Source organism: Amblyomma maculatum, chromosome 9, assembly GCF_055883805.1.
Source record: "Amblyomma maculatum isolate TAMU_Amacu chromosome 9, ASM5588380v1, whole genome shotgun sequence".
In the NCBI taxonomy this organism is placed as follows: domain Eukaryota; kingdom Metazoa; phylum Arthropoda; class Arachnida; order Ixodida; family Ixodidae; genus Amblyomma; species Amblyomma maculatum.
In genome coordinates, this window is record NC_139352.1 from 58,277,688 (window position 1) to 58,305,305 (window position 27,618).

At 44.1% G+C, this 27,618-nt stretch overlaps 1 protein-coding gene across 1 annotated transcript in view; it reads right to left on the reverse strand.

Annotated features, from left to right (window-relative positions):
* LOC146179124 (uncharacterized) overlaps positions 1-27,618 on the reverse strand; it is a 149,260-nt gene that overhangs the window by 68,943 nt on the left and 52,699 nt on the right. The window contains exon 3 of the mRNA XM_084580117.1: positions 18,124-18,173. Coding sequence (XP_084436243.1) covers positions 18,124-18,173 — 50 coding nt within the window. The remainder of the gene's footprint in view (positions 1-18,123; positions 18,174-27,618) is intronic.

Consider the following 27,618-nt stretch of genomic DNA (forward strand, 5'->3'; position numbering starts at 1 on the left):
GGTACGTAAGCTTTTAGTTTAAAGAAAACAAATAAACCATTGCTGATAAAATACTGTAAATAACTCATGTGCATCCAAAATACACCAAATGTTTTGAACGAGACATGTCATTTTGTTACCTTTATGTTGGCCATGCTCGTCGCCAGTATTCCCAGTTGTCTTGGATAGCAGCAACAACTCAAGAAGCATCAAGCATCGCATAAAAACTGGTTCCAGCAGGCGACCTTGTAACTTCATCTCAGTTCTTTTAAAGCAGTTCTTCTGTCACGTAAACCAAAGAGCGATGCAAAGCAATGTTGTTAAGCAGAATCCACTCGAAATAGGCGAGGACTAAACAAGGCGGCAGCACTGTAGCGCCGTACATAAAACAAAAATGGAGGTTCAAATTTCGCGTCAAGTTCACTTGCAGGCTCGATGCTAACCCGAGCGGCCAGAGCGCCCGAAAGGGAAATGAGGAAGCGAGCGCGCAGCACGACGCCCTGCTGAAAGCGCAGATCGGAATGACCGATCGGGGAAAAAAGGACTGGGAGGGCGCCGCCCCAGCGCCCTCTCTGGTGAATGCGGAGAACACAACTCGAGACGGCTAATCGCTCGCACCCTGCGTATCGTGGTAGCCAATAGAGGGCAGCGGGCATCCACTAGTCACAAGTCTCGGGGACGGGAGTAATGAAGCTGCTAAGCGATGTGGAGTCCGCTGCGAGTAGAAAAAATAAATAAAACGAATATGTATCGCACGTGTGCTGAATTATCGTGATACATCAGCGAGAAAGTTTCCATGCTACCGTCAGTCCATAAATGTGCCTCTCTCTTTCGTGTGTAGAATCAGACAGTCCCGCTCTATCTTCTACGCTCCACTGACAGCAGCCGCAGGCAACCACTTTCACCTTGATTGCGGTGTGAGTGTTTGAGAGAATTTTATCGCTAAGAAGTTAGACAGTCACGTTTGGAGATATTTGTTGTACGCTCAGAACTCCTAAGATATGAACGTGCGAGGGCAATAGTTTCTATCACAGTGGGTTTGTACCTCCAAACAAGGAGTACTAAACAACCAGAAGCAAATTAAGTAGAGTAAACGTTTGGTAAACAGCGGGTATAGAAGTCCTTATCTCTGTGGTCCTCGTTATCCGATCGAGTTGATATTTTCACTGTTGTGGCACCTTGTCAAAATCATTTGCCGCAGAAAATATGCATTTCAATGTACGGCAAACGGGGTAAAACGTTTTTTTGGTTTCCTTGCCACGAAAGCCAAAGCTCATGAGCAGAACGAGGCGTTGGAAATGATGTGTTTCCGTGCACGATTCTCAACGGAACCACAATGTGCTCATTCCTATGAGTTCTCATTACTTAGTCCCAGATGTGGGCTGCCATCTAACTGGGAAACATTTCTTTTCCTACAAAGGCAGTATGTGAGTTACAAAAGCAAACGGTAGAACGATTGAGCTTCGTCATTTAGGGTATGACAAAACAGCAATGACCTTGAAAAAACGATGACCTTGAATGACCTTGCAGGTCATCGTTCCCTAACATTCCCTTTGTTATTCGCCTAAAAATTTTTATTGCGGACCACTAGACGTAGATATAATTCCTTGATTTAACCAAGTCATAAGGACGTGCCTACATCGTCTATATGCAGCATATCTAATTACAGGGATACAAGAGTCCAGGCAATCTAAATTCTAATCGCACCCTCTAATCACTAGGGGGAATTCTCAGTTGCCAGCGCAGCCAGATCGGACATCTCTATATATAGTTTCTTGACGATACAAAGCCCGACGACCACTTACTGGATGGCTGTATCCCCTGCCAGCTACTATGTGCGGGATGTTGCTCAACGCGGACAGCGAATTTTTTTGCAGAGCGGGGCCTTTAACACAATTGTGTTAAGAAGTCCTCTTCTGTCTCTAGGCTAACAGAGCCAAACTAGCTTCCTTGAGAATCACAATGACTAGCTAAGTTAAGGAGCAATGTGGACAGACCTATATGGGCTAGCTACATATATGCACCAAATAGGACACATAGAGGTGTTTGTGGGCAGCCTATTTAAGGCCTTCGTCGGCTCCTATAGCGGAACTTACACACTGATCCTACTGGCTCGTAGGAGTTCTAAACACAGATCCCTTCGGTGCCTGCTCTTCTTTGCCCACTTCGAGCTACGTCGGTAAGTTTGCAATGCAGGAAGAGGGTTGTTATGCAGTTTTAGTTTAGTTCAGTTTATGGGCGTATAATGTCGCAAAGTGACTCAGGTAATGAGAGACGCCGTAGTGGAGCACTCCGGAAATTTGAACCACCTGGGGTTCCTTATAGTACACTACATCGCTTAGCACACAGGCGCTTTGTTTTTGGCCTGCATCTAGAAGCAGCCGCCGAGGCCGGGATTCGATCCAGCATTCTTGGCATAGTAGTCAAGCGCAGTAACCATTGCTCCACCCTGGCAGGGATGTTATGCAGTTTTCTTGAATCATTTATTCAACAGGTCTTTATGCTTTTCCACGACACTAAGAAGTAAACAAAACGAATACATGAAGAAAGAATTGCATGGTAATTGTTTTCCCAATCGAATGCCTCAATTCACATTTTCAGAATACTTAAGTCATGAAACAGGCTTTCGATTTTATTTCCGCGCTTTGCTGTACCCAATTTGATATCTATTATTAAAAATGGCGCGCTAACATTTATTACAAAAAAAAACGATTGTCATATAACACACACACACACGCACGCACGCACAAACACACACACGCGCGCGCAACACACACACATGCATATAAACACAAAAGAAAACGCTACTGCAAATGTATTTCGCCTTTTCTTGTTTTTCAGGTTGGCAAGCTGCGGGTCCACCAAATCTCGAGCGGTGATGAAAATTGTAAACAAGGACGTGTCGGTGATAGGATAGCAGTTACGAAATACGAGCAAACGCTCATTAAGTTACTACAGAGTGACAGTTTCAGCGTATCACTACTGTGCCCTGGAACAGGTGGTGCTGACGACTTTACAACATGCTTGGTGTAGACCACGCCTTAAAACGATCGCTCGCTTCAGGTCCACTGTTTAGTAAGACTGTTTAGTAAGCCGACGCAGCGAGCGGGCTTCGCCGTTTGGCTGTGGAGCTGACACATTCAGCGTGGAACACCGGAGAGTTCTCTAACGTCGCCTCAAGGCATTGGACCCCGGACTGCGCCTGCGTATTCCCCACCACACAACACGTCGTGAAACAACGTTACTGTACCACCTATGGCTAGGCGTTGCTTTCGCAAACAAATACGCCTTCCTGATCGGGATGGCTGACAGCCCTGCTTGTCAACGATGTGGCGTTGATGAAACGATGGAGCACCTCCTTTGTGATTGGCCTATTTTAGCAACTGAACGACATGCGCTGCGTACTGCATTGGATCGTCTGGACGCTCACCCCTTAACGGAAGGGAAGATCTTGGGACTATGGCCACAAAAAGCATCTGCGCTCAAAGCCTACAAGGCACTTCTTCGCGTTTTAAGAGCGACTGGCATGATTGACATACTGTGACTTTCTCACGTCCTCTCCTTTTCTACCCTCCCCCTTTAATCACCCATTCCCATTCCCCAGTTCAGGGTAGCCAACCGGAATTCATTCGTTCTGGTTAGCATCCCTGCCTTCCACCCTCCTTTTCTCCTCCTCCTCCTCTTGAAAAGATTAATTTCTTGCGCTGTATTGAGGAATGACTCAGCTGCGATAGGACCCTTTTCATTGAGTTCTAAAGAACGTTCACGAGAGAAGATTCAAATCAAACAGAAAACACCTGACCCAGTTTAATGCCGCAATCCAGTTTGCCTTTGACCAGGTAAGCTATGTAGTCAAAGTCAACGAGTGTCTCAATCCTTCGATAACAAAAAAAAAAAAAACACGTACCAGTGGTAAGATGCTGCGTCCCGTTAGCTCAAGCTCTTTCATCCCTATGCACCCTAATTAGAGTTCAACGTGAATGTCACCGGCGACCTAATCAGTCCCGAACCAGGTTCGATGCTCCCGAGCCGATTTGTTCCCGCTTGCAAAGATGTCGGGTTCATACGCTTGCGAGTACGCCAAGCTATAATGAACTGTATTCATCGAAAGGACCCCTGAAGACTCCTTGGCTAAAGACGTCCCTGCTATTCACACACCTCATGAGTGGGAAGAAAATGAGGCCGCCTCACGTTACAGCAAATGATGATGAGGTGTATGGAAGAGATGCGAAATGTTCGAGTGAGTCGAAAAGCTTTGCGAGAGGGCCTACAGAGCATCTGGCATATAGTAACGTTTGGTAATGTTTGATCAGATGTAAGAACTCTCGAAGACGCTTAACCAGAAAATAGCCGTCTCGGACCCGCTCCGATACAGTTTTCTCAGGTACTGAGACTAGACGTTTATTGACGCTTTCTTCATGTGGTTTATAGAATCAAATTCTGCTTTTACAAATAGTTGAGCATGCATGCAGTGTGATCCTGAATATAAAATTTCAGAAGAGGCCTATTTTAACTTCGGTAATTCATACCTGCGTTTTTGATTATGAAAAGATGGTAGGTCAATCGAATATTAAACTGCCGCGAATTTTACGGAGCGCACCTAAAACGGAGGGTAACGTATTAGGGCAATGTTGTTGATTAAACTAGCTTTGTTTTCGCACGTCGTAGATTTGCGCCTAGCAAATCAATGCGTCGAAATATTCTTTCGAGAGCTTGTAGTTGTCTGCTGGTTGCAGTAAAAAATAGATCTTGCTGCGTTCTTGTCGCCGTCTTAACTTTGCATGAAGTGGCGATAAAATGTTACACAAAATGAATATTTCTCTATTGAGCGAAAGCTGAGAATATTGCCAAATATACAGTAGTACACAGGAGAATATATAGTCCGCTTTTTAAGGCTACGAGTAAATGCATTTACCTTGCTAAATCTACTCATGAGCTCGATGGAAAGAAAGTTTGAGATTTATTGTATAGAAACAACGAATATTTGTCAGCTCCAAAGGTCACACTTTATTCCCACGCAGCAAATTCAATATTACTGGTTATTAGTAGTTTCCAGGGTCTCAAAATGGAACCAGTTATTTTAGTTCGAAGGCGCTACTTGTCTGACAGCTCGATAAAAACCAGCGCGAGTCTTTGTGCTGCTTTGGAGAGGGTAGGCCTGCACGCTCGATAGTACGTAACTCACCCAACCCTTAAGCCAAACGACTGCTAATCCATCCACCACCCTATCACCTCCCTCACTTTTATCCTCCAGTAATAACCACCTACTTACCACCCACCCGACTCGCATTCTAAGTCTGCGATCCACACGAAATCTACCTTCGTTTTTTGTTTTCTCTTTTCCGAAGACACTATACCATATAATCCTGCCCTATTTTAGCCCTTACAAAAATGCATGTAGGGTTTCTATAGAAATTCGAAAGCGTTGTGTCAATACACGCTGTTGAAAGTCTGTTGATAATCGGCAACATCTTGGATGATGCAGTGTTGACCTCTTGTTGAGCGCTTATGAAATAGTGGCCCATGTGTTTCTTAAGAGCGCTTTTGGAATTCGCGCAACTGAAATTTTGTTGATTTCAGGCTCAAATGCTTCAGAAACTCTGCAAGTGACGCTTTTTGATTTTCTGCTACCTTTCCACTCCTGAACAACAGAAAATAGTACACGACCATCGGTTTGCCAGGAGCAGACACGGGGTGATTTTCATTAATGCAAAAGTAGTACAGTACATCTCCTAGCTGCGATAAGTCACCACATTCTATGTTCTGCCCGACCAATCAACAATCCTGTCTGATCAGTGCTGGTTAATGATAAGCATAGTGAGGCATAAAAGAACAAAACAGATCTTGATCTTTTAAGCCCCATTATACTTACTCACTCATTAACCTACACTAAACTGACTAAATTGTTGATTGATCGAGCAGAACATAGAATGTGTTGACTGACCGCAGCAAGGATATGTGCTGTTCTACTTTTGCATTAATGTAAACCACCTCGTGCCTGCTCCTGGCTAACCGTTGATCACGCAGCATTTTCTGTTAATCCGCAGCGGAAAGGGAACACAGAATAAAAAATGCGCGTTGATGAGAAAGAAAAAATATGCATCTTTGGTGAACCCATAACATGAGCTGGGCTGTTTATTTGCTTTATTTCAATTCATATGCAAGGTATGACGCCAGGCTATTCTTTGCGTAAAACGCTGATACGTCCGGGAACTCCTCGCATGTGATGCTGAAATAAACAATATAAATCATAATTAAGTTGCGGTATATACTAACTTAAAAATAGAGGAAAGGCATTTGTGCGCTGCTCCACGTCATAGCTCAAGAAATTTCTTGTCTAAAATGAGTTGTCACTGTCTTTCACTGCTTAGACGGCATCGACCGCCGCTTCCACAGCTCGGCAGCACTACCACATCGTTCATTTCTCCCTGATAAACAATATATGCTGCCGTCAAAGATCCTATTGTGAATATAAATAGCAAAGTGCAAGTCACAAGCATTACTACCCAGAAAACTTGAAGCAGAATTACCAACTATAGGCACCAAAATGAGTGGAAACAAAAACAAACACTGCAAAAATGGTGGAGCTGCACAGATTCAATAATCCACAATGTGTGACAGAGGCATATTATGATCTCGATAATGTGTCCGTCTCAGCGCGAGTAGCGTATCGAAAGAGTACAGCACTGTGCCGAACAATCCGTCAAGAACGGTCACCTTGTAAAAGAAAGAAAATGTCGCCATCCCAACTGGCGTTCCATCGGCCCCAGCGTCCGCGTTAGAGACAAGCCTGGTTCTCTCTCTCTCCCTCCTTTTTTCCGACGAGGCTGGCTTGCCTGCTAGAAATATTTACATGCTCGCTTCCCCTTGTAGCACACACTGTACAAGACTGGCACAAACACGAATAGGAAAAAGTAAAACTCTCACCAAAGTGCAGACGCTCCCTCCGCCCGTGCCGGCTTTTCGCCCAGAATCCAAAACGCCTGCGACTGTTGAACTTCTTAAACACGTCCTCCTTGCGCAGAAGCTGCCACCCAAGAGCGGATTCCTCCGAAGACTTAAATGCGTACGTTCGCGCTCAAATTTGAACAAAACGATCTTCGTGATAATCACCAGCGAAAAACCTACATACGGTGCTTCGCTCACAGTGCAAGATGCGACCACGGTGGCGGGAAAACGCCAACTGAACTGGCACATCGCCGCACTCAGCGTACCCGCGTCTGCGTGCAAAGAAAACGGCGCGCAGAAGAACAGCTTCGGTGAAAAGGGGGAGCCGCCGCCCCCGCTGCGCGAGCTATGCTGCAGCCAAGGTCATCTCCGTGAAGACAAACCACGGAGAAGGCAGAGAGCAGAGACCCAGAGGGAGCAACCCCTCCCCCCCTCCCCCTTTTTCCCCCCAGCCGACAGGAAGTAACTCTCGACCCTCCGGACATGCTGGCGCCGTTCGCGGCACGGGGGAAAGATGGGTGTGGACAGTAGCAAGGCAGTGGCCGAATGCTTCTTTGAAAAGACGAGTCGCGGATAGAAGACGCGTGTAATCCTATTTTTTTTTCTTTTTATTTCATACGCGAATGTTTTTGCTATGCGTGTTAACTCTATAGTATGCGTGGGATCAATCCGTCATTATTAGAACCCCTCAATGTTTAAAGTGACTTCATTTTAGCATGGTGTCCACTTTAAGAAAGGAAGGAAAAGAAAAAAATAACAGTTAAATTCTCCAAAGACATACAGGATTCCAATACAGACTGCACCTCATTTTGCGGCAAAAGCTACGGGCAAAAATACCTAGGCTTGGGCAGAATGTCAGACCCTGAAGCATATATATAGTGAACTTTGCAACTGGTTTAAAAAAGCTCTGTCCTGCCCTACATGGTAGGTTCAATCTAGGATCCTGTTTGTTAGTATGATGACTCACTGAACTTGTTTTATGATAAATATAAAATATGTCCTACCACTAAAGTTACCTTCTGCGACATACAGAAGCTGATTCATTACGGATTCTGACTGACATTCAACGATGTATTTGCATTATTAGTGGAGGCTTTGCCATCATGAAGTTTTTAGGGCATATTTTCACTGTGTTGCGAAGCTTGAGCTAAGTGTGCACCGTTAATATGTACTTTTATATAACATGAACGAGCACGAAACTGCATGCTGCTCTTATATTTCCCTTTGCAGAATGTGGCCAATAGTTGATTACAAGTGAGACCAAAAATTCATAACGAAATTGTCACATCATGTTCTTATCATTTGTGCCTAAAACTACTTAAAAACATGGGTCAGCTTGAACAGTACACGCTAATTGTTCGTGAACGTTGAAAACTGACAACAAAAAGCACATAGAAAAAATAGCACAAAAAGTCTATTGCGTAGAACACAATGAAAATTCTGTGGGCCCTGTAAAGATTGCACTCAGCTGGGGTTGAATGTCTATCGAAATTCAATAAATTCAAAAGGCGGTCAATAGTCCAACAATAGAGTTTCAAAACTCATTTTTGTAAGGGAGTAGACAACCTAGACAGTGTGTGAGCCAATTAAGTCATTTGCAATATGGATCCCAGTCGCTTGGATGTTTTCTAGAAAGAGTAGGAGCAGTCAGACTCGATATATTAAATAACCAAGTGCGTTTGGCGCAGAATTTGACGTAAAGAACCTTTGTTTCTCTCGAAGTCCTTGCTGTTCTTTGGATGTGCGAATAATTTGTACAGTTCTCAATAAGCTTCTATACTGGACCATCAATCGAGTTCTGCCCCTTCGTATTTTCAGTAGAGCGATGAGGTTCCTGCACCGTTTGCGCCAGTATTTTATATTTTTGCATGCTGTTGTTATTTTCCATATAGAGCAACACTCAACAGATTAAATACATAGGTGAAGAAACGGCTTGGTAAATTCCTTACGCATCACTTTTCGAATCACGTTTTAAGAATACAAAACAAAATGAAATTCGTTTTGGTCCCAACCTAGCGCCCTACTTTTTGCAATGAGATCTCCCTGAAATGTGGGCACATAGGGCAAAATTTTAGCATAGAAATAATACAGTGGCTACATAAGATAAATAAGTTATCGTTACCTGCATATCGCGATCTTGCTAGCTTGATAGGGGACGCATCAACTAGATTGCTTGTGCGAGTACAGCGATTAAAAGCAAAAAAAAAAAAAAACGTGCACGATGGCGTGTCGGTGAGGTGAAGGCAGAATCGAACTACAAGCAAAATCTTAATGCGAAACCGCCAATGCAATGCGTGGGCGCTCCTGTTTACATTGCGCTGTTTGTGGCATACGGAACTTCGAACGTATGCCTCAGGTTCCGTTCTTCACACCACTCTGGCTTTAAAGGACTCATTTCTTTAGGTAAATTAAGGAACAGCTCAAGTACCATAATACCCTTTCCAACTTGTGCGCAGCGCTCAAAAGGGTTGTGAATTAAGGTCAAAGATCCCAGCAAGTTGGTCTGCTGTCGGCATTCATCTCTGACAGGTGGAACTCAGTAGTCAAAGTCGAGTGGTTCAGATTTTCGATGCAAAAGGTACGTGTGATGAAACTTCGGGTCCAATTAGCTCATACAGTGGCATTCGCGTGCCGACTAATTGGAGACCTCTACGCTTTTGCGTGACTGGGGTTACCTAATCGTTCCCGAAAGACGGTGGAAGGTCCCAAGCCAATTTTTTTCCAGTACCAAAGAAGAGGCAAGTTGCAGACGCATGTCAGGACAACCAACCATGATGAACTGTATTTAAGAAAAGGGCTGCTAAGCATACATTCCCTAAAAAAAAACCTACGACTCAAAGTGCACTCAAATGTTAAGGTAATAGGGGTGCTGCATGCTGCAGCAACTAATGTTGCGGTGCGTGGGAGAGCGGCGCTGCACTGGAGCGACTAGAAAAGTTTTGCGGAAAAGTGGGCAGGGAAGGGAGAGCGAGGAGACGAGGCAGCCACCGTCGCTTGTTAAAGTTAATTCAATTCTGAGAACTTCGAGTTATATCTAGTTAGCTAGTTAGTAGCCCTTTCTTACTGATTCTGATGCACTTTCCGAGCTGCAACATCCTTTCTATTGCGATTTTATTGATGCAGATTGCTGAATCATACAACTCACCTAACTGCAGAGGGTTGTAGAACATATATTTTTCTTTGTGCAAAGATTCCTTCAGAATGCAATGCTGTCAGTGAAGAACAGGTTTCAGAACAGACATATCTTTACTTCGCGTCATGTATTCTCTTGTTGAAGTTGAAGGAGCGTGCTTGAGGTGAGCAACAAAGACGTAAGGGCATATAATCAGAAAGTTTGGTCAGGCAAACTTTCCAACAGGAGGTTAATGATAAATTCAATATTTCACACATCGTATCGTTGCACCACAATAATCATTCAATACGACAATCTGCCCGTGGGACACAATTAGGCTTCTCCTAATGTAGCAGCCCGCTAGGCTCTTGTGACAGGCTTAGCTACGTAGTGCGAGTTCAGAGCACATTAAAACGCAAGCTTTTGCTCCTCATCGTGACCTGGCACCGGTACGAACAATACACTAGTAAGGAAAGGAAGGCAAGAATTTTTTTTCCGCAAATTCATTGCTTTATCCCGTTAAACATAGCCCCTCAGCGCAAGGAGAAAATACTTAGCAAGTGCTAACTTCATAGCAGTGAATATTTGTCAGTATAAAAGGATACACTTTGTTTCCAGAGCAGAATAATTGGAGAACTGCTTTCCGCACACCGTAAACTTACCAGCAGCATTTTGCGTACTTACTGAAAATTCACATGTCAACTTACAATATCGCTTTTCTTTGCAACGTATTGCATATCTGTACGTTTTCTAAACAAGCTTTTTTTTGCGTTGATTAAATTTTTACATCCGCGAGGCATGGAGTTCAGAAAGCCATCAGTGAACAACTAGTTTACGTTTCTGCAATGTAACATTCGGTGGTCTAAGATCTCACAATAATTACTTAAAAGGACGGTACATCAATGCAATGAGCAACTCCCTTGAAAGGACATAGATGAAAAACTAGTTACAACCAGAGCCTCGCATGCAGAAGTTTCTTGCCAAAACTCATGGCATTATTCCACCGAACGGAACCGAACGGACCAAAAGCAAAATTTTATTTAGTTACAGGATGTATCGACTTTTCTTAATCTACTCAAAATATGCTATCATAATTTTTACCACCTTATGATCAGAATAATAATTTAAAATAACCACACTTCCCTAGCCCAGTCAAAAAGAATTGCAAAGAAAGGCTGCTTTTATGCGTATTTTTACCTAAAATTCAGACGTAGATAACTATTTTTCTCCTACATGACGCCATCCATATAGCGCTCTTGAAGCTTGCATCAAACGACTACGGTAAAACATGTAACACGAACAAAAATGAAAGTTTAGGGACTAAAACTTTGTCTGTTGTTCACTTTAATGATATCCAGCTTTGACAAATGACAATCGCCAACAGCCTTCTCGATATTAATCACTCTTCCCAAGCTGCAGGAGAGCGTTTAACATCATTTTACTTTATGCACGTGACTCAAAGGTGAGACTGGAAAGGTGGCATAAAGTGTACGCTCGAATGACAGAATTCTTTTATAATGTGCAATAAATTATGTCTGTTTCCACAAATCTGCCCTATGCGTAATCAATATAGCCAAGTTGGAGTACAAGTTTGCTCAAAATATTCGATTGATTCTGCTGAAAGCATCTGCAGGAATTATATCTGCCGCGTAAGCTACAATCAGTGCAGTTCTCTTTTTTTTTTTTTTAATGTAGCTCAGTGATAGATATGATTATAAGTTTGGTTCACCTGACAACAGGGACCGAATCCGAGCTCAGGTAGAAAAAATTGCCATTTTGTGGCTGTGATCCGTCTCCCATTTTTTTTTTTTTTTCATTGCAGCTTTTACCATAGGCCACAGATTAAAATTTGTCAACGTTATTGCGTAAACTCTGCCCATACATAAATTATATCTCTCATAGCTAGGCGCCATTAATTTGGAGTGCCTCATGCTCTATTCCAGTCTATGCTAAAAGCTTGATGTAATTTTTTCAGCATCTCCTCCTTTCCGGAAGTGGACGGCTGATGAGGTTTACCCAAGATTTCTTGAGAGAATTGATATCCATGATGCCCGCCGTAAAGGTGTACACTACCGGACTAATGGATTCGAAGTAGAAACTTCAGCTTCCTACGAAATATGAATAATTATTCTGAAAGAATCGAGGCCGATGTCCTGCTTGTTTTATGAATAAATACTCAAGTTAATAAAAAGCGGTACTTACAGGGTCATTCACTTCCACCTATAACATATGTTCGCATTGCGTGCGACGCATGCGCATATGCAAGCAAAGCAATATAAGGACAGAGACACCCGAAGTTGGTGCTCTGACGGAATGACGCTTTGAAAGCAGCGATCATGCTATAGTTAGACGTGGACGACCCTGTACCTAAGAGACGACAAAACAAATCCTTCACTGTTCAAGGGCGAAAGAACCTTAGCGTTGTTATCAATGGAAAAACATATTGCACATATGTCTATGATGATAATTCCTAGGACCGGCACTGAGTTTATGTACCTTCCAGAAAAAGTTGCCAGACGGATTGGTTTGTTCTTTAACTTTTTTCCTCTGTTGTCATGAGGACCTAGCAAATGCATTCAAGCCCTAATAATTTTGGTATTTCTAGGATCGGTGCACGTCATTAAAAACGGCGATGCATAGCACTGACGTTGATATATAAATTACCGGGCCTCCTACTTGCCATTTACTTTTCATTCGAAGGTTATGTACCTCCCATTTCTGCTGGGGGGTTTATGGAAGCAGAAGCAAAGACGATAGGAAAATTTATTCCATAAACTGGAAGAAGGAGTTTGAATCGCAGCAAGATTTTTGAACCTTTAAAGTTCCTGACGCTATTGTACGTGCTATAAAAACATCGACTTTGAAGACCTCTACAATAAACAGTTTTGCAAGAAAGCTCTACCTTCTTTACAATATATTAAAAAGCATGAAATGTATTTAAAATTCCAGCACCACATGCTTGGAATTGAAAGCGCGACTATTAATGCAAAATTTCTTGCTCCTTACAAAATATTATTGCATAAAGATAAGTGTACCGGATTCGTTCATACTGATGCATAAAAAAAAACACACACATCTTTATTAAAGAAAAGCTGAGCGCATATGTCTGATTCTGGTTTTTCTTCCTTTATGCGCGTACCTCCTAGTCGGTATGTGTTTCACTTTGTGTCTCTGCTGAGTCTTCCGCGCTACTCCGCAATCTGAATCTCAAATATATATTCCCGTATTCTCAAATATATAGTCCTGTAACAATATGCACCTCCTCTCTACTATATACATGTGTAACAGCTTTCTTAAGAAGACAAAATGCTTTTGGTTCTTTCATATTTTGTTTTATCAAGATACCTTAGCCTCTTCCCAGTTATTCCGGACGCGGCAGTATTATTACAGAGCGCCACTCATCATATTCCGGGCACAAGTTAAGGCAAAACCTTCTACGGCTATTTTTGCTGTCATCTAATATAGATTATCCGATATTTGTGGCATTTATGTTTGCACACGGTGCATGCTGTTACTAAAACAACTAAGTTATTTTATTGACGCATCTCGTGGTATTTCAACTCTGCACGCAAAGCAACGAAGGTCAAACATTTCAAGAGCGATTGGTAAACATGTACTTCTTTCCATATAATATATATACAAATATAGAAACTTTGAAGAGTTCGCAAAAGAACAACGTCTTGGGGTCCACAATAAAGAGACACCTGAAGACCTGAAGAAGCATTCCGGTCGGAAATTGAATCCCGAATGGAATGCCTGCCAATATTTGCATCCAAATATCTTCCAAGCCTCCCCGATACAGGCTTCAAGAGAACTCCCTGCAAAAATATAAAAAAGGGGGCAAAGAAAATACACCGCTTACCTTGCGTTTTTCAGGTGGCCTGTTGGCCTTGACTGCCGATTCTGCCGTCCCAAATGTGTAGCTTTATTTGTGTTTGGTATTTGCTGAACAGATTCAAGCTCCTCCTGTGGCTTCGAAAACAATCTCTGTTATTCAATGCTTTTATCGGGCCAGGAATATCCTATTTGCACGAGGCATCCCCCAATAGAACTTCGTGCCTGCATGTTTGGGCAGATTAGTTTATTTCATGCGTTATTATTTGTACAAATGCCTGCATTCACCGGCAGATGCACTATAGCAAGGAATGTAACGCAAGATGTTTATTAGCTTTACGTTTCGGAAGAAAATATGTTGTGGAGATTCTGCAAACTATTTGTTCCCGGCAAGCTGTAATAACACTGCAAGTTGTTCATGACTGAGAGTTGTTTTCGCGCAAAAAAAAAAAGGACGACAAGAATCGGGCAAGGAAGATAGAAGTAGCGGCATGTCCTCTCTTTCTTGCCTATTTCTCTGTCGTTTTTTCTGAGCGAAAGAAGCTGCATCTGTACCAATGACTGCGATTGGCAAATCGAACAGCGTAGGGTAAAAACTGAAAATCTGTCAACGTTACTGGCACCTTTTGCACCCCCTACTCCCACATATGTTCAATGAAAAAAAAGAATGAGATACCTTCTAAGGGGTTTGCGGTTTCCAAACAACGGCTGTTGTTGTGGCGCGCGTCTTTCCTTCTTTCTTTTCTTTCTTCTTTCTCTTCTGTCTGCACGAGGCAGCGGAGGTGGCTCAGCTACAGAGCCAGTAGCAGGCCCGTGCATTTTGTTTCCTTCTTCCTACAGCCACAACAACAACACAACATCGCACAGCACACGGACGCGTTTTCGTTTCGCCTCCATCGAAACGCAGGGAACAGTACGCTGACAAATCCTATTATTGCGAAAGCAACACTGTGCCAGGTCTAACCGCTCGTCGCTGCGTGCTTTGTTCGTGTCCTCATTTAAGAAAAAAAAGAAGAACGCTCGGTGACCCAGAGCTACTTTCGCTCCATTTTCGGTTCAGCAGCGTTGAACCCTTCTCATTTTGCTATGTAATAATAACAGCGCAGCATAGCAGAACACACCGACTAAGACACGAGGACACACACGCGCACTCTTACCCTAGTGGATAAATCCTAATTTATCCTTTTAACTGATTGCACACGCACGCGTTCTCAAAAGCGTCTGTGGTAAGGAAAAAAGTTCACTATTCTGCACTTGCGAAATCTTTATTCCCGAAATACTTCGAGATATTGTGTTAGGTATAGTGTACATGTAGTGGAGAAAGGATGAGACCAAATTTTATATGCACTAATGAGCTTAAGACCTCGAATCCTCACAGTCGCTCAACCTGTTGAATATAGCCTATGCATTTTCTTCTATATGTTACTAAACGGCAAGGATCCAGTATCACTTATCCCACAAATTTCTGATCAAGGAAACAAAAATACGATTTGCAAGACACAAAAATTTGCTGCTTCCTAGAATACGGGCCAGTTATAGCAAAGATTATTTTCATTTCTCTGTTATCATGGTCTGGAATGCGCTACCATCCATCACATCACTAAACAAAAAAAAAAAACGATTTGCCTGCGAAGATGGTAGTTCCCTTTTAGCTACAGAAAACTGAATTAAGAACTACTGTCTGTTATCAGCTCTGCATATTATGTTTTCTTGCTTTCACATGTAAAATCTATGTTGTCATGCACTTTTGTACTGATTTTTTATTACTGTTTCATATGATGTTCGACTTATCTGCCCAGTTGATTTTGTTTTGCAAAGTGATGTTATTTTTACATCTTTATATTGTGTACGTAGACTCCACGTTTAATATATCTTACGATGACGCAATGCTGCTTTGTACATTCATTTTGATCTGTCATTTTTCAGGAGGTCTCAACACAGTCGCTGACTCGGGGACCTCGTTCTCTGTGTACACGCGTTAGTGTATGCTAGAACTGATTAAAAAAGTGAATTATGTATGTATGTATGTATGTATGTATGTATGTATGTATGTATGTATGTATGTATGTATGTATGTATGTATGTATGTATGTATGTATGTATGTATGTATATGTGTATGTATGTATGTATGTATGTATGTATGTATGTATGTATGTATGTATGTATGTATATTTGTATGTATATGCGTATGTGTGTATGTATATGTGTGTATGTATATGTGTGTATGTATATGTGTGTATGTATGTGTGTATGTATATGTGTATGTATGTATGTATGTATGTATGTATATGTGTATGTATGTATGTATGTATGTATGTATGTATGTATGTATGTATGTATGTATGTATGTATGTATGTATGTTTGTATGTATATGCGTATGTGTGTATGTATATGTGTGTATGTATATGTGTGTATGTATATGTGTGTATGTATGTGTGTATGTATATGTGTATGTATGTATGTATGTGTGTATGTATGTATATGTGTATGTATGTATGTATGTATGTATGTATGTATGTATGTATGTATGTATGTATGTATGTATGTATGTATATGCGTATGTATATATGTATGTATGTATATGCGTATGTATATATGTATGTATGTATGTATGTATGTATGTATGTATGTATGTATGTATGTATGTATGTATGTATGTATGTATGTATGTATGTATGCGCGTGCGTGTCTGAGCGTGCCCGAGTGCGTTCGCTCTCGTCAGTAATGCTTTATGCTATCATCGTTGAGCTAAGTTTTCCCGTTTTTGACTACATGTTTACCTAAGAAAAAGCTCTCTCTTCAGTGCATTGTGCCTTTTTACCCTCTCCCGATCCGTCCGCATAAATAACATATTAGTCAGAAAGATGCTTAGTATCTTGCTTTTGTGAAGGAAATTATTGGCGCACTATTCGCTAGCGTAAAGCATGGAAACGCAAGGTACTGCCACATTATAAATGCGGAACGATAATGTGGAGCTACGCAATAAAATAAAGCTCTGTTCAAAAAGCACAAAAAAAATGCAACCACCTCCCTCGTTCATAAGAGAAACGCTCGAAGCGAAAGCGTCAGATAATGGGAAGTGATCTTAGTGCACGTATGCACTCATAAAAAGTCATTGCTTTTCTTTAGGGCAGTGACATTTATGAGATTGGGCACGCATGAAAAGGGGTCGGTATAATCGTGCCCAAGAAAGAAACAATGATGCAGACGTCGCCGATCTTGCACTGCGTTTCGCTAAGTAATGGCAGCATTAATGAGCACTAGCACTTCGTCCTCCACTGTTTTATTATTATTGGAGCTTCATGCCAGAGTAGACGCATGCAGAGAAGGGCAGGAAGAGTCTAGAAGATTGTGGCAGTCTGCGTGGGAAAACCTGCAGGATCTTTTAGCCGCCGTAGTGGCAAAAACATGCTCGTTCATCTACAATCTGTTCTTATTGCCTCGTGGCGTGAACGTAAAAGAAACTATCGTTAATTAACAGCGCACCGATGTTCCACTCCACACTAACATAGTCAGAGTGGGGGAAGCTGAAATTCTCGTAACAAAATTGGAAAAGTAATTTCTGAGTAGTATATATCAATTGTTTAGAAAAGTAGAAGGGACTGTTAAGGAACGCAGATGTGAACATATAAGTGTTCCGTGATGAAGTTGCGCCGTCTGAGTAAATCTCAACTAAACGTCCACGATTATTCCTTGCACTCTTACAGTGAATTAATATATACTACGCAGAAATCATTTTGACATTTTTTACTCCAATTTCAGTCCACTGCACCACCGCGGCGGATCGTTATCATGGTGTAGACAACCTACAAAACTTCTAGAAGTGCGTTGAAACTCTAGCTGCTCTTTGAGCTATAATGGAACTCATCAGCCAAGAACACCTACAGAAATAGCCAGTTTTTACTTGTTCTATAGCAACCTTTGAAGGCCCGTGTATACGTCACATCTCGCATGAAAAGCTCGTTTCAGAAATTCCGCTGTGTTTTCCATGACAGAATAGCCAAATACCTTGATACTACTTTCCAATGCATGCCATAAAACAGCGGTATCACAAAACATCACCCAGCTGATAACCTTCATGTGATTATTCGCACATCAAGAGTTGTCGTGGCAGGTAGGCTGCGCAGGCTGATAAATGACTAAAACACGGACAAGTATAAAAGAGAAAAACACACATTGCGCTAAACTGTTTGTGTGATGCGCACAAAACAACAGTTTAGAGCGGAAAAGGACGGAAATCTTGTTTACCTTTGTCAAGACTGCAAGTGCGATCCGTGCTTCCAAAGGACGGAAGCAGGCTGAAACCAAGACCAAATAGGAATATAAATTATTGAGGCGGTATAACCATAGTAGATGGTAAAGAAACATGCATAGGCCGCACTTCCCTAATACTTCAAGAGAAGGAAATGGCTTTTTTTGGAAGAGAGAGGATGACGTATTAAGACATGTGATGGAACTGGTTGTCGACTTTTTATCAGCCACTATGTATAAAAAGATATGCTTCATGAATAAAAGCTCAGTTGACAGTTTAGCGCAGTGTGTCTCTTTCTATCTGTCGGTGCTCTAGCGCTGTTTTAAAATAATGTTAAACCCACTGGCCCAACAAGCAGCTGTGATAAATGACCTTACGTTTGTTCCGGAAAGCACGCGTGAGTTTTTGGAGCACCACTAAAGTAAGTATAATGCTCGACTACGCCATTTCCTTCCGCCTACCGGACTGCGACGATGCCAAGTAACACTGTTGGGGCGTCTAAGCCTCTATTTTACTTTTAGAAAGCAATACACCTCCCGCATTTTTCTATCACCTGATTGATGTTATGGATGTGATCGATAGTAGAGTACCGTTTCCGAAACCCTGCTTGATCCTTTGCTTGATTGCAGTCTAAGGTTGTCCTGATTCTATTAGTGATTACCTTAGTAAATACCTTATACGTAACAGACAGTAAGCTGATTGGTCTGTAATTTTTAAGGCCCTTAGAGTCCCCTTTCTTGTGAATGAGGATAATGTTTGCATTCTTCCATGGTTCCGGTACCGGCGATGACACCAGGCACTGCGTATACAGGGTGGCCAGTTTTTCTAGCACGATATCCCCCCCGTCCTTCAGCAAATCTATAGTTATCTGATCCTCTCCAGCTGATTTCCCCCTTTTCATAGTTTTTAGTGCTTTCTTCACCTCGTCCTTCGTCACTGGTAGAACGTCTGACTGTTTTTCCCTACCGCCAATCTCATTACGGTCCTGACTACTTTGGCTACTGTAGAGATCTGTATAGAACTCCTCGGCTACTTTGACTATCTTTTCCATATTAGTGATGACGTTGCCCGCCTTGTCCCTTATCGCATACATCTGGTTTTTGCCTATGCCCAATTTCTTCTTTACCGCTTTAAGGCTTCCCCCGTTGAGCGACAGGATGAGCAACAGGAAGGATGAGCGACAGCCATGCTTGTGACACGTGTAGAAGTAAGGGCAGAATTGTGGTTCCATCTAGTACGTGAGTTCCCCATTCACCAACGAAATATATTCTTCTAATTATTTCGTTGGCCTCCTCGATCTGCAGCTACTGACGGAAAGGAATATCATCGGACTATGACCACAGCACTCGATGGCCACGAAGGCCTACGAAGGCCTATTTCGCTACCTAATGCCTAATTATTAAGGGATTAATGGTGACTAAGCACCCCATTTTTCCTCTCCTCTATTTCTACCCTCATATTCATATTCCCCTGTACAGGTTAACCAAGCACACTGCTCTTCTGGTTAATTTGTAAGTTTTCTATTTTCACTTTTGACGCTCTGCTTGTAACGATGAATTAAGGTGAGATTTGAGGCCGGTGCTATATGAATGTGGAAAAGACAGTATATCTGTAAATTCTCTTGGCGGGTACTTTCATGGAAGAAAACTAAGACCAGAAGTGGTCGCAGGATTTGCACGATATGTGCATAATTTTTTTGCTCCACATTTATTTTTTTTTGATGAGGCTGTTAGAAATATGAAAAAGCAGAGTCATTTTGCTATTACCTATACGTCATGTTCAACGCAAGCCACCGCATGCCGCCACATGGCGAAGTGATTATGCTCTTAAAAAGCAACTGATGACAGCAACAGTACAACCCATTTTCTTTTTTTCACATTTCCTAAAGGCCTCAAAGGACATTGCATAGAAGGGTGTGTGGGGAAGGGGGGGGGGGGGGTTGTAATAATACAATATATGAACAAAACAATGACGAATACACATACGGAAACAAGCAATGGGACAATGTTCAAATTTCAAAAAAGACTTCAGGTTGCGAGCAAATCCACCGTGGCTGTTATTCTTAGCAATTTGTTCCGGAAGTTTTCCATTCATGAATAGGAACAAGGAGTGATGCATGACGAAGGAAGAGAGTACGAGCAAATATGGGCCTCGCGCTGGACTTTGAACTCCTGGTCAAAGCGTGGAAAAATTCAATGAGCAGGTTTTATATGAGTAGCAGAGATCGAGGATGGTGCGTGATAATATCAAAAGAAACATAACAAAACAGGAAACGGTCTCCATTTTTTTAAAAGACATAGGTTGATAGATTTTTTAAATTTAAGTAACAGTAGGTGCTTGCGCAAAAAATTTCTACTGGTGAACCAGGCAGCTCTATTTTCCACTCTTTCTAATTTATTGATTCAATACATCTGATGAGAATTCAAGATTAGCAAGGCACATTCTATTTTGGAACGAACTAGAGTTTTGTATGCCAGAAGTCTTGTAGATGCGCTACACTGATGTAAATTGCGTTTAATGAAACTGAGTGGCCAAAATGCTTTGACAATGACTGTGTCAATGCGATATTGCCATGTTAGGTTGCTTGATATGTGAAGCCCTAAAGTATTGATGTATGCAGACCGCTTCAAGCGTTAAGCTGTTCATTCACTATTTTTAGGCTATTGCATTTGAACTAATGGTAAATCTCATAGATTTTGTCTTCGCAGCGTTAATTCGCAGCTTCCAACGTTCGCACTACTCAGCTATTTTATGAAGGTCTGACTCTAAAGAGACTGTTTCTGTCGGTTCATTTATTGCCCTGAACATAACGTAATCATCCTCAAATAATCATATTGTGTAGAAAAGGCTATTGCTAATAGATATTGTAATAGGGCGTTTATTGACGCTCAGATGGAGAGCTGTGAGGAAAGGACCTTGCAACGGCGAGCCCAGCGTACTTCTTCTTTGTTTTCGTCGCACAACGCACTGGTGCATGTCGATGGCTGAAGTGCTGACTATCACAGTACATTTTCCCCCCGGGTAAAAAAAAAAAGGAGCCATCCTGGCGACTTATGGCGCGGAAAGCACAGCGGGGTCATAGAATGGCTTCAATCGGTTCACGTGAACTGTTTCACGACCACGGCGACGCAAGTCCGCAGAGGGCGTGACGGGCTCAACTACGTAGTTGACTGCAGATGTTTGCTGGAGGACACTATATGGCCCGTGGTAGCGAGCAAGAAATTTCTTTGAAAGGCCAGGGATTGTGGAGGGCACCCAGAGCCACACCAGAGAGTTTGGGAGATATGACGAAGCTTCGCCGGTATCACGGAGGTATTTTTGTTGCCATTGATTTTCTGTTGTGAGAGAGCGGGCGAGCTGACGGCATTCTTCTGCGTATGTGACGGCATCGGATAGCGGGGAAGATTCGAAACGTCAGGGCGGTAGGGAAAAAGTGTGTCCATGGTACAGGGTGGCTCGCGCCCGTAAAGGAGAAAGAATGGAGAGAATCCAGTAGTGGTCTGTGCCGCGGTGTTATATGCGTAAGTAACAAACGGTAGAACTTGGTCCCAATTGGAATGGTCGGTGTGCACGTACATAGCCAGCATGTCACCGAGAGTGCGGTTGAAACGTTCTGTTAGTTCATTCATCTGAGGGTGGTACGAGGTAGCGGTGCGGTGTATGATGCGGCATTCTTTCAGGAGAGCCTCAAGAGCGTCTGATAAGAAAACGCGTCCGCGGTAACTGAGCAGTTCGCGAGGGGCACCATGTCGAAGAACCAGGTTTTTCAGAATAAAGGCAGCCACGTCGCGTGCGGAAGCAGAGGGCAGTGATGATGTCTCAGTGTAGCGGGTCAGATGATCCACTGCCACGATAATCCAGCGGTTGCCAGCTGAAGTTGTAGGAAGGGGACCGTATAGATCTATGCCGAAACGATCAAACGGACGGGCAGGACAGGGCAACGGCTGCAATGAAGCAGGAGACTTGAGAGGAGTTTTTCGGCGTTGGCAAGACTGGCAAGAGCGGACAAAATGGCGGACAAAGCGGTACATTCCACGCCAGAAGAAGCGTAGACGCAAGCGCGTGTAGGTTTTCAACACTCCGCCGTGGGCGCACTGGGGATCAGTATGGAAAGCAGCACAAATTTCGGCGCGGAGATGACGGGGGATGACTAAAAGCCACTTCCTTCCGTCGTGAAGATAATTGCGGCGATAGAGCAGCCCGTCACGAATTGAAAAATGGTGAGCTTGGCGGGCAAGCGCCCTAGACAAACGACCTGGAGTGTGACTTGAAAGAAAGTCCAGAAGTGTAGATATCCACGGGTCGCGCCGCTGTTCCGTGGCCAAGTCGATAGTGGCAAGCGAATACAAATCGTAGGCGCAGATCTCATCAGACAACGAAGAGGGGGGCAGCGGTGAGCGCGAAAGAGCGTCCGCGTCAGTATGCTTGAGGCCTGAGCGATATATGACACGAATGTCATACTCTTGGAGGCGAAGAGCCCAGCGAGCAAGGCGGCCGGACGGGTCCTTGAGGGACGCCAGCCAGCACAGAGCGTGATGATCAGTGACCACATAAAATGGTCAGCCATAGACATACGGACGGAATTTGCCGATGGCCCAAATAATGGCCAAGCATTCTCTTTCCGTAACAGAATAATTTGACTCTGCCTTGGTCAAGGTGCGGCTTGCGTACGCCACCACATAGTCTCGGATACCAGGTTTGCGTTGGGTGAGAACAGCGCCTATCCCAATACCGCTAGCGTCAGTGTGAATCTCAGTTGGTGCATTCGGGTCGAAGTGGCGGAGGATGGGAGGCGAAACCAAAAGACGGCGTAAGGTGTTCAAGGCGTCATCACAAGCAGGTGTCCATGCGGAGAGGTCGGAGCTGCCGGAGATGAGCTGGATGAGAGGAGCAATAATAGAGGCGAAATTCAGGATGAAGCGGCGAAAGTAGGAGCACAGGCCGATGAAACTTCGTAGCTGCTTCAGTGATTTTGGGCGTGGGAATTCGGCAACTGTACGACGTTTGGTGGGATCGGGAAGAATGCCATCCTTAGAAACGACATGACCTAGAATAGTTAGTCGGCGAGCAGCAAAGCGGCACTTCTTCAGATTCAGTTGGAGGCCGGCGGAAGCGAGACAAGTGAGAACGTCCTTCCGTCGGTGCAGGTGGGATTGAAAATCGGTAGAAAAGACTACGATATCATCGAGATAGCAAAGACAGGTTCGCCACTTGAATCCACGAAGCACAGTGTCCATGAGGCGTTCAAATGTGGCCGGGGCGTTGCAAAGCCCAAAGGGCATGACGTTGAATTCATATAATCCATCTGGTGTGATGAAGGCAGTTTTAGAGCGGTCAGCATCATCCAGTGGCACCTGCCAGTAGCCAGATCGTAAACCCAACGAGGAGAAAAACTCGGCGCCCTGCAAGCAGTCCAGTGCGTCATCGATGCGTGGCAGAGGATAGACGTCCTTGCGCGTGATCTTGTTGAGCCGGCGGTAGTCGACACAAAACCGGAAGGAGCCATCTTTCTTAGGTACCAACACAACTGGAGACGCCCAGGGACTGTGGGATGGCCGAATGACACCACGACGGAGCATGTCGTCCACATGATCAGCAATTACTTGGCGCTCCGAAGCCGACACACGATAAGGGCACTGGCGCAAAGGTGCGGTTTTGCCGGTGTCGATGGTGTGCTCTACGACAGACGTGCGGCCCAAGTCAGTTTGAGGAAGGTCGAATGAAGAAGCGAAGTTCTGCAAGAGGGCGACAAGTTGATCACGTTGCGCAGGTGGAAGATCAGCATCAATAGCATGTTGGAAAACGTCGGAGGGCGTCGAAACGGTCGCAACATCGTAAGAGCACAGACTAACGTCGAAGGAGGGGGTTGAGTCAGCAAGAGTGGTGATATGATCGGGATCAAGCTCTTCAAGACGTCCAATGCATTCGCCACGGAGCAGGACTGCTAGGCAAGAAAATGGGTTCGAGGCGTAAAGTGCACTCTTGCCGTCTTGAATTTCGAGAACTGCGAACGGAAAAAGGAGGCAGGGATGACGGGAGGCGGCTTCGGAAGGTGTAAAAATCGCAGTCAAAGGAGTTACCCACTCACAAGACAGTGGTACGAGGGCAGCAGAGAACGGAGGAATGTCGGTGTCATGGGCGACGAGAAGTTTTGCAGTGCGGGGAGGGGTATCACAGAAGGGGGCATCACAGACTGGGGCGAGGGCAATTTGCGCACGAGCACAGTCAATAACGGCTTGATGAGTCGATAGAAAATCGTATCCGAGGATGATATCATGCGAGCAGTTCGGCAGAACAATAAACTCGATGGGGTACAAGACGTCTTGAATGAGCACACGGGCTGTGCAAGATGCGGAGGGGTGAATGTGCTGTGATGAGGCGGTGCGGAGCGAAAAGTCGGAAATCGGAGTGGTCACTTTGCGAATTCGACGGCAGAGCGCTTCACTGATGACGGAGACGGCTGCACCGGTATCGACGAGAGCGAGAACTGTGGCGCCTTCTACAGAAACTTTGATAACATTAGCGGGACGACACGGAGGAATTGAGGAATTCGAAATAAGCGCAGTTCTTGCCCCCGGAACTGCGACTGTTAGTTTCCCTCAACGGTCCTAGTAGAACGTCGCAGCATTGGAGAAAGCGATCGGCGCCGAGGAGAATGTGATCGACGAGTGGCATAGGTTTGGCGATCTTGTGAGACAAATTGAGAACCGGGCGGAATCATTTGCGAGCGTGAGTCGGTATCGTACGGGTAAAGTCGAATGTCAGGCTGTGAAGGTTGGAGGCGCTGGCGACAAAGGCGTGCAACATGGCCCGGCCGACCGCAGGCATAGCAAATCGGAAGGTTGTCCGTAGTACGCCAAGGTTTCATAGGATGTGGGCGGAACCTTGAGGGTGGGGCTTGGAACGAAGGCTCAGCATGCGGCGGTGAACGGTAGGCAGGGACCTGCACATAGGAGCCAGACGTGGGCGAAGGTGGTGGCCTAGCCGTTACTTGGGCATACGTGAGAGGTGCCGTCACAGGTGGCAGCACGGGGTTGGACGGCAAGACATCAGCGACGTGTTCTTGCACGACACGGCGTATAGTAGGGGCCAAAGATGGAGCCAGTTCAGGAACGAGGCGGCCCGGGTCTTGAAAATGGGGAAGGAGTGAGATTTGACGTGCGACCTCTTCACGAATAAAATCTTTGATCTGTTGATTCATCGGGCTCCCTTCAGAAGTTGGCGAACCACCCAGGGCTAATGCGGATACGCCTTCGTCGCACACACTGGAGCGGCGCCTAGAAGCGCGCCGCTTGCGGAGCTCGTCGTAGCTCTGGCAAAGCTTCACGAGTTCACTAACGCTGGTGGGATCTTTCGCTACCAGCATCTGGAAGGCGTCCTCGGAAATACCGCTTCCGGCATGGCCGGGTCGACTCGTTTGCAAAGATCAACGACGTCTTCTATGTAGCTGGTAAAGGTCTCATCAGCGCGCTGAACACGATCGTGCAAACGTTGTTCGGCACGAAGCTTACGCACTGCCGGGCGGCCGAACACTTCCGCGAAATTCTTTTTAAATGTCGACCAAGATGACAGGTCAGCCTCATGGTTGCGAAACCAGAGGTTCGCCACGTCCGTCAGATAGAATATGACGTTACTGAGCTTGTATGAGTCATCCCACTTGTTGTAGCTGCTTACTCTTTCATACGATGACATCTAGTCGTCGACATCTTGGTCGGCCGTGCCACTGAAGAGGCATGGGTCACGCTGGCGCACGACGCCAGAACACATGATCGTGGGTGGAACGGCCGGCAGCGTAGAAGTGGACTCGTCTTGCATGGCGGTTGTAGAGGGTAGTGTACGGCTTCGCAGTTCCAGTTTGGATGGGATCGTTACCCCGCACCTCCGCCAATTGTAATAGGGCGTTTATTGACGCTCAGATGGAGAGCTGTGAGGAAAGGACCTTGCAACGGCGAGCCCAGCGTACTTCTTCTTTGTCTTCGTCGCACAACGCACTGGTGCATGTCGATGGCTGAAGTGCTGACTATCACAGTACAATATATATATATATATGAGAAAACAAATAGGCCCAAGCACTGTATATTGCGTCACCCCAGACTTTACGTGAGTCAGAGAGGAACTGACACCATTTATGGTAACAGACAGATAACGGCTAATTAGGAAATGTGCAACCCACTGAACAACGTTGCTATTGATACTAAGGCTGGTAATTTTAATAATAAACGTTCGTGCGGGGCTTTATTGAATGTTTTTGAAAAGTCAATAAATATGGCATCAATTGGTAATGAAGCATGCATTGCTAAATTAAGGTTAGTTATCAGTTAAAAGGATTGTGTTTCACAGGATCGGCCGTTGTGTAAACCATGCTGGTTGAGCACAAAGTAGTTATACTATGTTAAGTACTTGATTACTGCTGATGATTTGATATGTTGTAAGAGCTTGCAACATATGCGTGTGAGTGAAATTGGTCAGAACTTTGCACTTGCTCTTGATATTTTGTGGCAGCCTTGGTTTAGGTAGCAATCCTTAAACCAGGATCAATCGTATCGCACTTCACAGCTCTGTCTGCTTCATGTGTTTTTCTTCTCCACAGCTGTTTAGTAAAATCCGAAAGCGTAAAAAATTTTTCTTAGTGCTTACTTAAACGATACAATTCACTTGTTTGCAGTGAATTATAAATAATGGTTGCTTGATAACCACCTGAAAAGCACTTCAATACAGTTTTTAGCTACTTCAGTAGCAACTTCCTTTCATTGTTCACGTATGCATAATCAGTTTTTATTCGTGTGTTTTAAAGCCTGCTTCAAGTATATTTTGAAGCATCGAGCAGATCTTAACCACCGGTTTTAATTCTCTTAAATGGTCTTTTATGCACACCACTGACGAAACAGAGTTGCTTAAAAAAAAGAACCAAATACCATTACGAATCCAGCGGGTCGGCGTCAAATATTTGTAGTTGGCAGACGAAATATGTGTACGTCTAGAACAACATGCACCAGAAGACAAATATTAAGAAATTAATGAGTAAGAACATTATATTCACTTCAGAGGTATACTTCAGTCGGAGTGTGCACACTTCTATACAACATTCCCGCTCACAAGCCATTTCAATTGCTTCCTCGGCCTAGTTTCAGCGACACATCACCAGAGGATGCGAAAAGCTCACCGGCAAAATGACGAAACCAGCACATGGCTTCTTCCACAATCAGTAGATGGCGACACTACCACGTTAACTCTCGCGATGCGCTCTCATGCGTTGCGAGCACCACGGCCTGGGAGATGCTCTGCCCTGTCCATTTATTGATTCAGTGATTTCTGCAGGTAGGCAAACAAATGAGTGTTTACTGAAATAATTTTCTGCTAAGTCGAGATCACGTTTTTATAGAGAGAAATAATGTATCTGAGTCTACTTTTCGTTCTTAAGTTTAGCACCATTAAATGAAAAGTTCAGTGTTTAAATAAATGAGCTACCAAGCGAGCTAGAAAGCGAGCGC